Source organism: Chlorocebus sabaeus, chromosome 11 (assembly GCF_047675955.1).
Source record: "Chlorocebus sabaeus isolate Y175 chromosome 11, mChlSab1.0.hap1, whole genome shotgun sequence".
Classification (NCBI taxonomy): domain Eukaryota; kingdom Metazoa; phylum Chordata; class Mammalia; order Primates; family Cercopithecidae; genus Chlorocebus; species Chlorocebus sabaeus.
The window spans coordinates 8,913,103-8,924,293 of NC_132914.1; the positions used below are offsets into that span (position 1 = coordinate 8,913,103).

The window sequence follows — 11,191 nt, forward strand, 5'->3', positions numbered from 1 at the left end:
GCTAATTTTTTGATATTTATAGTAGAGACGGGGTTTCACCATGTTGGCCAGAATGGCACATATATTCTTAATTATAGCAACTGCTCCATTGTGCCGATATTTGCCTTACAAGTTTGCTTTCTTTTCTAGACTACCAGTGCAAATACCTTTTTATTTCTAGTTTCAAACTGTCACATAGGAAATGTGTGTTAAAACTAATGTTTTATAAAATTTAAAGCTTATTTTACATATCTCATTTGATCTCTCAAGAATTCTGTGAGCTTGGCAATGTAGATTGCTGTATATGCATTAGGCTGATGAATAAACAGGCTTAGAGATAGTCACTTGCCCGAGGTTAGGTAGCTGTAAGTGTTGGGATTGAATCCCAGGTCTTCTCACCACCACTTTCTACAAAAATCACTGAAGGTTGTCAACCGACAGAGAGGATTACTCTGTGTGTTGATAACAAAAGGGTGATCAATAATATTTAAAAAGCAGACTTTGTGTAAAAGTCTTTCCCTTACCTTAAAAACTATGCCACAATGGAGCATTCTTTCATTCCTCCAATTTAATTCTATCTGGCGAGAAACAGTAATGGGCTAAACCATTGTTGTATCTTAAGTCAAATTGCCAAAACTCCACAGGCTACTAAAAGTTAACTCTTATTGAATGAATTAAGAACCATAGAAGTTCTGCTGTTAAAAAAAGCACGGTGACAGTCAGGGTTTTTCAGGCGTAGGGGGTGTGTGTTTTAAGACTTTAAGGCATTTTTGTCCCACTGAAATCACTGTCAGTGATTTTTAGTATAAAGTGGTGGTGAGAAGACCTGGGATTCAATCCCAACACTTACAACTACCTAACCTCGGGCAAGTGACACTCTCTAAGCCTGTTTGTTCATCAGCCTAAGGCATATACAGCAGTCTACATTGCCAAGCTCACAGAATTCTTCAGAGATCAAATGAGATCTCTTACGTTCTTTGCTGTGATGGATTCCTTTGACTTTGTCTCTATTATTACAGGCTTATAGGTCCGGGGCAACTACCAATCGTTATTCAAAGGGGAAAGAACCCTGTTCGAAATCAAGTAAGAAAAATGGTTTATATTCCCGGTCTGCCATCTCTATTCTAAGCTTTATCTTTATTTAGCTCACAGTTAAAGCGGGAACAGAGCCACACCCACCTCACAACGCCCCGAGGACTGGGAGACCAGAAAAGTAAAAGCCACTTGCAAACCTTTAGCTCTAAGTCGATAAAAAAGACTATCATATGCTCACATTTCTAATATTTGCTAATATAATGTATAAAATATTTATTTTGAAAATAATGTGCCTCCAATCCTAGTAAAGAGAAAGTCACGGCACGCGACCCTCCCTTCAGCACCAACGGGCCTCTCATGCGAGACTCGGCTTTCACGCTTTAGTCCAGGGCTGCACGGCAGGCGGAAGAGAAGCGCCTGTGGTGACGCACTTATTCCGCGCGATGACGTGACTACAAGGCGCCGGGGGACACGTTGGCTGGGTTTTCGGCGGGCTTCCCGGGGATAAAAATGGCTATGGCTAGCGATTTCTACCTGCGCTACTACGTAGGGCACAAGGGCAAGTTTGGGCACGAGTTTCTGGAGTTCGAATTTCGGCCGGACGGTGAGAAGAGGCCCACGGCACGCGGTGCTGGGAAAGGGGAGCGAGACCGAGAGGCCGTGGAGTAGCCGAGGGGAGGCCGGGTGGTGTGGAGGGTACAGGGGGCGGAGGCCACTGCTTCCCTCGAAGGAAATAGGAGCTTAAGAATAGAGGAGGCCTAAGTTGGTTTTATAAATGAAAGAGAACTAATTGCAATAAATTAAAGCTAATCCTGTCACAAACTGAAAAGTCGAACCTGCAGTAATCAGAATTCTGTAACTGCACCAGAAGGGACTCGGTAGATTGCTGCCCTGATTAAAAATGCTAGCACTTTTTTGAAAACACCCCCATCAGCGGGTGGTCCAATGGATGAATAAAATCTTGTGACCAGTACCTTTTCTTCATTCAGGCTGTGTGTGTTCTTTGAAGGGGAGGAGCCCGACGTGTTAACAAATGAGAATAATAATATGTTTTAGGTGTCTACGTACAATTGTTCACCATAGGACGCATGAAGAGTACCAAAAAAGAGGGGAGATGTAAAGTTCCACAGGAGGGAGTCAGGAAAATCTTCCTAGAGGAAGACACTCTTGAGATGAGTCTCGAAATGAGAGACTTGGCCTTGAGAGAAAAAAACAGACTTTCAGAGCAGTGAGAGCAGAGGACGAGGTGAAACTGCTACCCAAGTAGCATGCAACAATTTGTTTTCTGACAGCGCTATTCTTAGAGAATGTTGCATTGGTCTTGCCTACCTGCAACAAGAAAGTTCATTTGGATGTATATGTTTTGTTTTTTTTTAAATGCACATGTTTTGCTGGGCAACAAGCAAATACAAAATTTGATGGTACACTAATGAGTAAGACAAATTTAACTCAAAGAGATTTGTCTTGGTGGGGACACAGACATTTAACTATAAAGCAGTAGGCATATTAAGTCCTATAAGCAGGCTTTGGACAATGTTCTGTGAGAGCAAGAATAAAAAATTAGAGGAGAAACGTATATTAGGAAAGGAGAAGAGTATCAAGCATTTCAGGCAGAACTCACGTGAACTACAGTCCTGCAATTATTACTTTGAAACAGAGTCTCACTGTGTCACCCAGATCTGAGTGCAGTGGCACGATCTCAGCTCACTGCAACCTCCGCCTCCGAGGCGCAAGTGATCCCTCACCTCAGCCTCCTGAGGTGCTGGAAATACAGGCCCGTGCCACCTGGCCCAGCTCCTTTGTTGTTGTTGTTGTAGAGATGGGTTTCCGCATGTTGCCCAGGCTGTCCTCAAACCCCTGAGGTCAAGAGATTCACCAGCCTCAGCCGCCCGAAGTCCTGGGATTACACGCATGAGCCACCCTGCCAGCCCTGCAATTATTTAGAAACCTTAATCACTGTATTCAACCTTACTTTCCCCATAAATTCAGCTAAATTTACCTGAATTCATCTATTCTTTATGTAGTATTATTTTCAGTTCCTCTGCCTGTGAACACCATCAAGCTTGTCTCTATCACTTTTAGCAGGTCACATAAATTAAGCACCTGAATATTATCAGGGAAGTTTTATGCTAGAACAGTGGTTCTAATCAATGTATCTGCCACTGCACTGTTCCACATACTTCTTCTATTGGTAATATTGAGTCTCCCGAAGACTTGCATTTCTTTCCTTTCTCTTTCTTTTCTTTCTTTCTTTCTTTCTTTCTTTCTTTCTTTCTTTCTTTCTTTCTTTCTCTCTCTCTCTCTCTCTCTCTCTCTCTTTCTTTCTTTCTTTCTTTCTTTCTTTCTTTCTTTCTTTCTTTCTTTTTCTTTCTTTCTTTCTTTCTTTTTCTTTCTTTCTCTTTCTTTTTCTTTTTTTCTTTCTGTCTGTCTCTCTCTGTCTCTGTCTCTCTCTCTCTGTCTCTCTGTCTCTCTCTCTCTCTCTTTCTCTCTTTCTCTCTTTCTCTCTTTCCTTCTTTTCTTTTCTTTTCTTTTTCTTTCTTTCTTTCTTTCTTTCGAGACAGAGTGTTGCTCTATCGCCCAGGCTGCAGTGCAGTGATGCGATCTCAGCTCAGTGCAACCTCTGCCTCCTGGATTGAAGCGATTCTCCTGCTTCAGCCTCCCGAGTAGCTGGGATTGCAGACATGTGCCACCACGCCCGGCTACTTTTTCGTATTTTTAGTAGAGATGGGGTTTCTCCATGTTGGCCAGACTGGTCTTGAACTGCTGACCTCAGGTAGTCTACCCGTCTGGGCCTCCCGAAGTGCTGGGATTACAGGCGTGAGCCACTGCACCTGGTGCCAAAGACTGGCATTTCTATCATTTTAGAGTAGCTGCTGCACATTATAGCTGTGTCTGGGCAACTGACTAGCCATAAGGGGAAGCATACATCGGATAATACACAAATCATGATGGATTAAAATTAAATATAAACTAGCTAACAAACTCATCAACTTCGATCCAGAAGCATCGTTTGTATCCTCCTTAGTCATAATTCTAAAATGTCTACAATATAATTGTATGCGTACATTTGAAGGAAAAAAAGGAACATTTTTTTGTAGTGGAGAAAGCCTGAGTATTAAAGTAGATCTAGATCTGAATCTTGTGTGAACCTGTTTAAGTTACTTAACTATTTTCTCTCTTATGAATAGGTAAGAGAATAAAACCTGATTTTTAGGATTGTTTTACAGATTAAATTCTCTGTGTAACGCACTTAACACCATTACATATATATAACAAACTTGAATGTTAGTGCCTTTTGCAGATTCTCTTTCTAGTTCATGATGTAGCTTAAGAAAATAGGCCGTAAAAATGACCCTATATCTATATGTTGTAGGCATGGGCTATTTAAATATTTGGCTAGCTTCAACTTCAGCAAACTTAACCAGCAAATATTTATTGTCTACATGTCTAACAATGATTTTACACAAGGAGGGAGGAAATATTAATAAAAGTAGTAGTATAAAATGGTCTTTACCTTCAAAATTGTATATGATGTCATTAATTTTTTTTTAGCAGTTTTTGCTATTGTAAATTGATTTTTTTCCATTTCCCACAGGAAAGCTTAGATATGCGAACAACAGCAATTACAAAAATGATGTCATGATCAGAAAAGAGGTAAGTTCTATTCGAATGCCTTTTTTTTTTTTTTGCATTTAGCCCATTTTCTTCAAGTCTATGTTGAATTTACAAAAGTACATCTAAGGCTATATTGTAAAGAAGAAGGCAATTTACAGATTGAAAGAGTTGCCATTTAAATTAGATACAATGGTTGCATCCATAGGAATGAGAAGGTTCAGAGAACTAACCTTGTTGTGAATTACACTTGCATTTATTTATTTATTTTTATTTTTATTTTTTGAGACACAGTCTTGCTCTGTTGCCCAAGCTGCAGTGCAGTGGCGTGATCTCAGCTCACTGCATCCTCTGCCTCCCAGGCTCAAGCGATTCTCCTGCTTCAGTGTACTTGCATTTATTACTGTTCACCTTATAGATCTTGTGATCTAACCACTTGGGGGTATTTGGATCTTAATGTTACAAAGGCAGAATACAGTGTTTCAAAGACGGGTAATGATGAGAAGAGGGAAAAATAAATGTGAGAGGAAAGGGCAAGAGATGAAGAAAAGTAATATAACAAGGATAAATGATTGTCTCTCATTCTCTACTTTTGGAATCAATTAAATTTTTCTATATTCCTCTATTTGAATATTCAGAGTTTGTAACTCTTATTTCTTTCTGAGTTGAGGGGTGACATAAGTGGACATTATCCAATATTATTATGATTAATTTTTAGGCTTATGTGCACAAGAGTGTAATGGAAGAACTGAAGAGAATTATTGATGACAGTGAAATTACAAAAGAAGATGATGCTTTGTGGCCTCCCCCTGATAGAGTTGGCCGACAGGTTTGTATTTAGTGATTCTTTAAGTGCATAAATATTAAAAATTGATAATACTATTATGATTACCCTAATTTATTTTGAATGAGTCTAAGTTGATTCTTTGGCTTTCCATTTAATAGACACCTGGTAAATTCTCTTTAATTTTGTCTCTTAGTTCCGTTTTTCTGTGCTACCTGCTAGTAGTGAAGGAGTCAGTGCATAGCTCTAAATTTAGATATCTTTCTCTGATGTCACCCTAGCCAACATTAGGATGCTTTCACAGTGCAGTGTTATGAATAATTTCTGTTGTGTGTTAATCACTTTTATTAAGAATATGACTATGTAAAATTTACTTTTGCCAAATCATAACTTTTAAAATTCTTATTTGCATCCCTATACCCCAGAGAGAGACTTGATTGGTGGTTTCTTTGTTAAAACTTATGATTGCATTTGCCTCTCATATTCCTTCAGAATAATTGATGTTTCTCAAAAGGCTTCTGAAGAACTCTGAAGGCCTAATTTCACTCTGTAAAAAGAAAGTTTGGTTTCTGAATTGGGTCTTTTCAGCTCTTGGAGAAATGAGATACAACCCCTGGAAGGAAGAAACATTTAATTTCACTTTTGTGTATCCCTGAGGATTGTACTTTATATCACCTTCTTTGAGTAGAAGAAAATGTGGAGAGATCTAACACATGCTGACACTCTGTAGGAGTAACTTAACTCTTCTGTTTAAAGAAACATTGTTTAGAAGAGCAAAGGTAATAGTTAACAGTATTTATTTTAAGCATGGTATCACTTTTAAAAAGCAAATTTAGGCCTCAGTTTGTTTTATGCAGATATACAGATGTACTAAAAAGCAAACCACAGCAGCTAACCTTTTATGTCATTTAGACTCAGGGAGAGCCTAGTATTTTATCTACTTGCTTAAGGATGTGTTCATGGGTTTTGGTTAGTGGGGAGGAGTAGGCATGCTTCAGAAATTGCGTTTTGTATCAGGTCAAAGGTTTTATGGCTGTTAGAGCATCTTAGCTAATTCTCCATTTGGGGCGTGTCATAAACTGCATAATTAGGCCTCTGGTTAAATAGCTAGGATTGTCTTCAATAGTGTCTGTTAACTTGAAAATTCATTACAGATACAGCTTCTTAATTATTGGTTTTAGGCCTGCAGATAATCAATATAGGGAAAAATCTATACAGTAATGACAGCACACTAGGAACATCTACAGTGTGGTTTTTTTTTAAAAACCTGTTCTTAATTTTAGTTATTTTGTGGAGTATTAGTTTTGAAGTCTTACAGCCTTGGGATCAAATATAAGTACCATCCTCATTAGTGGTTATAAATATCAACAAGTGTTTTCCTCTGCTTTATGAGTTTTGAATTACACATTTTTAAAATAGGTTAATAAGGGTATTTTCAAGGTTAGAGAGAGTATAAAGTCCCTAGCACTAGAGCCTGACATACAGTAGGTGCTAAACTGGTGGTGGTGGTTATTAATATTATACATTTTATTTGTAGAATCTTCCAGAAAGAAAAAATATGTATTTGTCATATTAAAAATGGTCTTATACTCCTTCATTTTTCCAACATGTGCTTCAAAGTGACATCTTCAGTTTTTACTGACATTGTAAGAAATATATCTTTGTCATTTTGTTTCATAGTGTCTTCTTTATGTCTCTGGAAAGCAATTCTTTGTTGGACCTAAACTTGGGGATAGTACTCGTGAGCAGTTTTTATTTTAAGGATATAGTTTATATCTAATACACCAAGTTTTTTTCCCCCCACCACCCCGCCCCCTGTTGACTGCTAGAAAACTTGCAACTAAAATTGGGATCGGTTTGTAGCAAGAATACAGATATCTCTGGGATAGATTTTTATATTAACTACATTTTTCTGCTATTTTTTTTTAGGAGCTTGAAATTGTAATTGGAGATGAGCACATATCATTTACCACATCAAAAATAGGTTCTCTTATTGACGTAAATCAGTCAAAGTAAGTATGTTAAAGCATTTTGGCCAAGTTGTCATTATTAGAGAGGCTCATTTTAGAACTATAGTATAGTCAGTTTGTTAGCCAAGATAATTTCAGTGGCCTCCTATCAGTTTATTATGCAGATGTAATTCTGATTTTTATGTCATTAAAGGCTTACTATCTTGTCTCTCAGTAGAAGTTAGCAGAGTATTTCATCGATTGTCCAACAAATTTTAATCCAACAACTGTATATAATAATGCCCAAATTGTATTAGCTATTTTGTATAAAAATGTGGATATAGTATCAGAAAATCTGAAGAAAAGAAGTCCTTATTGGATTATATCAGCCTCATTAGGTCCATGTCATCTCACTTTCCCCCTTGGGCTCAATACTTGGGAAAAAGATGGAAAAAATCCAGTCTAGCCTAAGTATCCTTTACTACCAATGTCTTCCCAAGATCCATCTCTCCTCCGCCCCAGGGTTTTGTAGTACATCCCATTTTCTTGGTCTGATCCAAGCCACTTATTTGTGCCCATTCCCCTCAAAGTGTCCCATAGTGCTCTTACCTTTTTCTGTCACTCTAAATTGTAATAACCTATTTGTCTGCTTTAAGTAAGCTCCATGAGAACCTTGCTGTATCCACAAAGTTAGCATAGTGCCCTGCACATAATAGATGCTTTCAATAAATATTTATTAGAGGAGAGGAGAAAGGAATGAATGCATAATGACTATTGGACACAAAAGTCTGTGTTCACAGAGACCAACTGGATGCTTTTAAACTATGAAATTTCTTTTCCTACATTTGGTGAGGATGTGGCATTGGATACCCTACTGGGATTATAAATTGGTAGTGGTTTTTGGAAAGCAATTTGGTAATATGCATGAAAAACCGTTGACATTTTTCATTTACCTTTGGCCTAGTAATTTCATTTCTGAGCATCTCTTCTATGGAACTACTCCTAAATATTGGAAAAGCTTTTTTATGCATGAAGATGCTCATTGAAGTATTATTAATAATAGGAAATTAACCCCGGTGTCTAACAGGGAGAGAATTATTAAATTAATTAAAAATTACTAGGGAATTTTTTTTTAATGCTGTGGGGAAAGCAATGTAAAAAGGGGCACAGGGAATGATTTTAGTTATTATAAAATAGAGAAACATCAGAATGTTCACAGTTACTCTATGAAATGGTGGCATTACGGTATTTTTTCTGCTTTATTAGACATTTTTATGATGCGGTTATGACATTCATAAGGAGATGAATGTTTAAATACTAAAATGAATACTGATGAAGAAACTATTTTTTTCTTATAGAAAAGATATTCATTTTATGCTCTAGTTGTTGGCAAAATCCTTCCCTTCTCCTAAATATTGTGAACTTAATTGTTAAAAGATTTTAATTTTGTTTTGTTTTAGGAATTTAAAGAATTGTTTTATCCTAGGAAGAAAAAGTAACTTTTACCTTTTTAAATTTTAGGGATCCTGAAGGTCTTCGAGTATTTTACTATTTGGTACAAGACTTGAAATGTTTAGTTTTCAGTCTTATTGGATTACACTTCAAGATTAAACCAATTTAAATTGTATGTTTTCAAGCTGTTTGTATATTTAATTAAGGGATAGGAGGGGTTATTTGTCATTTACAATATTGGGGGTTTTATGAATGTGAAGCAAACAAAAAAAAATTTGTATGTAAACTGAAAATAAGAAAATACATTAGCCAGCTTAATGGTTATCCTTACTTGAGTCCACATGGGTTGGACAGTCCCCACACATATTAAATTCTGTAAATAAAAGCCACCTTTTGTTAAAAATTTGCTCTAATAAAACATACCAAATCCTGGTTGCAGAGTAGTTTTTTGTTTTCTCTAGGAGGCCATGTCTCTAATTCACTTTAGAGATAATAAGAAATTGTTCTGGTAGGTATATCCTGTGACAGAAGATACTTTAGGTGGAAATATGTAGCCATATTCCCATCCATGAAAGGCAATTGTAGATCTTCCCTTATTTCCTTCATACATGATTGGTTTTAATTTGGGGGGGCTTACAGAAGGTCTCGTTTTGTTTTGTTTTGTTTTGTTTTGTTTTTACAGTTATCACAAACCCCTCAGGAATTATTCACATTTAAATATTTTCAATTATAAGCAGTGATGTCCTAAAGTGTTACAAAAGTAAAGTCTACCCCATGTTAGGCATATCTTCGATTATGTCCTTGTTCCTTATTTCACAATGTATTTGGTGTGTAGGGGAGGAAAGGAACTAAATGAGTTTTCAGCTTTATAAATTGTTAAACATTTAGACAAACGTACATGTGCGTATGAATGGACAGAAATATTTTAACTCCTGTTGACCACGGGTCTCACTTAAGTTTCCCAGTTCCTTTCAACCTCTTTCTAATAGATTTCCTCTTTCGTTACTTTTAGTAACCATGTCCCTTGTTTCCTTTTATTCTTCCATCTGAACCTCCACTCTTTAAAAGTTGTACTGTTCCAGTAGTTATAATCCACTTGCTCTAGGAACAAGTTAGCACTGACTTTTGGGTGGAATAATTAGTTTCTGAAGGCTTGCCAGGACTCCTGAGCAGCTAGGCTCTAGAGTCGGGCTGTCTAATAACTTTTTTGCAATAATGGAAATGTTCTGTGTGCAGTCCAGTAGGGTAGCCACTGGCCAAACGAGGCTACTGATTACTTGAGGTATGCCTCATATAACTGAACTTACAGTACTATTTAAACAATTTTTTTTCTAACATGAAAATGATAAAACATACAAAACTCTTGGCAATTGTAAAGTGAACACCTGTATGCCAACCTAGATTCTATACTTAACATCTTTTTTACTGTAATATCTCTTATAATAAATCTTGGTTTTTCACTTAACTGGTGTAATTGGTGCCAGTAAGCTACTTATTATTATTATTTTTTGTAGTGCTATTTAATTTTGATTAAATTTAGATAGCCACATGTGTCTAGTGGCTACCCTTTGGACAGTATAACTCTAGAGGATGGCTTGGTAACCTGTTTGCCATGGAGCACTAGATGGTCCTTTTCACTCCTCAACATGCATGCCCATTGTCTTCAGGTTTGCTTTGGAAAGTCAAATGATTTCCACTTCATTATGCAAGTACACCATCATCTTCAGGTCTTTTGTATGTAAAATATTTCTGTTCCAGTTGTAGACCGTGATGATTGTGCAGTATGAAATCGTCTTATAATTTTCTTGCATTTAGATGTCAACCTCAAGAAGAAAGAGGAACAATCGCCTTTTGAACTTCCAGTGGGCCCCAGTTTTTGGTTGTTCCTCAAAATAACCTTCATTCTCTGGCTCCTGTTGAATAAGCTGATCCATTCAAAACTGAACAAGGTTGAGGATAAATCGTGCTTATATTAAAAAATCTTTAAGTCTTTGTCCCCATTCTCTAACTTCCTTATATTTTGGTTATTTAGCTCTATCCCTACTATCTACTAGAATTTCTCATATTTAAACCAAGATGGGAGACTAGGTCATTAGGAAAATGTTATCGTCTACAATTTTCTTATACTTTGATCTGTCTTTTATTTGATTGTAAGCTGCTGATGGACAGTGATCATTATAAACTGAATTTTGTATAGTACTAGTTTTATATGAAACTAGATTTTTTTTTTTTGGCCGGGCGCGGTGGCTCACGCCTGTAATCCCAGCACTTTGGGAGGCGGAGGCGGGCGGATCACGAGGTCAGGAGATCGAGACCATCCTGGCTAACACGGTGAAACCCCGTCTCTACTAAAAATACAAAAAAAAATTAGCCGGGCGAG

General features: G+C 37.2%; 1 protein-coding gene across 1 annotated transcript; it reads left to right on the forward strand.

The window, feature by feature from the left end:
* Positions 1 to 1,461: 1,461 nt before the first annotated feature.
* MAGOHB (mago homolog B, exon junction complex subunit) lies at positions 1,462 to 9,241 on the forward strand. Its single transcript, XM_007967626.3, has 5 exons — positions 1,462 to 1,618; positions 4,610 to 4,668; positions 5,345 to 5,455; positions 7,340 to 7,422; positions 8,881 to 9,241. Exons 1-5 carry the CDS (start codon positions 1,525 to 1,527, stop codon positions 8,978 to 8,980), a joined length of 447 nt encoding a protein of 148 aa, XP_007965817.1. The 5' UTR covers positions 1,462 to 1,524; the 3' UTR covers positions 8,981 to 9,241.
* The last annotated feature ends 1,950 nt before the right edge of the window (positions 9,242 to 11,191 follow it).

Coding starts and splice junctions, on each gene's coding strand:
- MAGOHB (XM_007967626.3), top strand. CDS start 1,525: ATGGCTATGGCTAGCGATTTCTACCTGCGCTACTACGTAGGGCACAAG. Junction 1,619..4,609: donor GTTCGAATTTCGGCCGGACG/GTGAGAAGAGGC, acceptor CATTTCCCACAG/GAAAGCTTAGATATGCGAAC. Junction 4,669..5,344: donor ATGTCATGATCAGAAAAGAG/GTAAGTTCTATT, acceptor ATTAATTTTTAG/GCTTATGTGCACAAGAGTGT.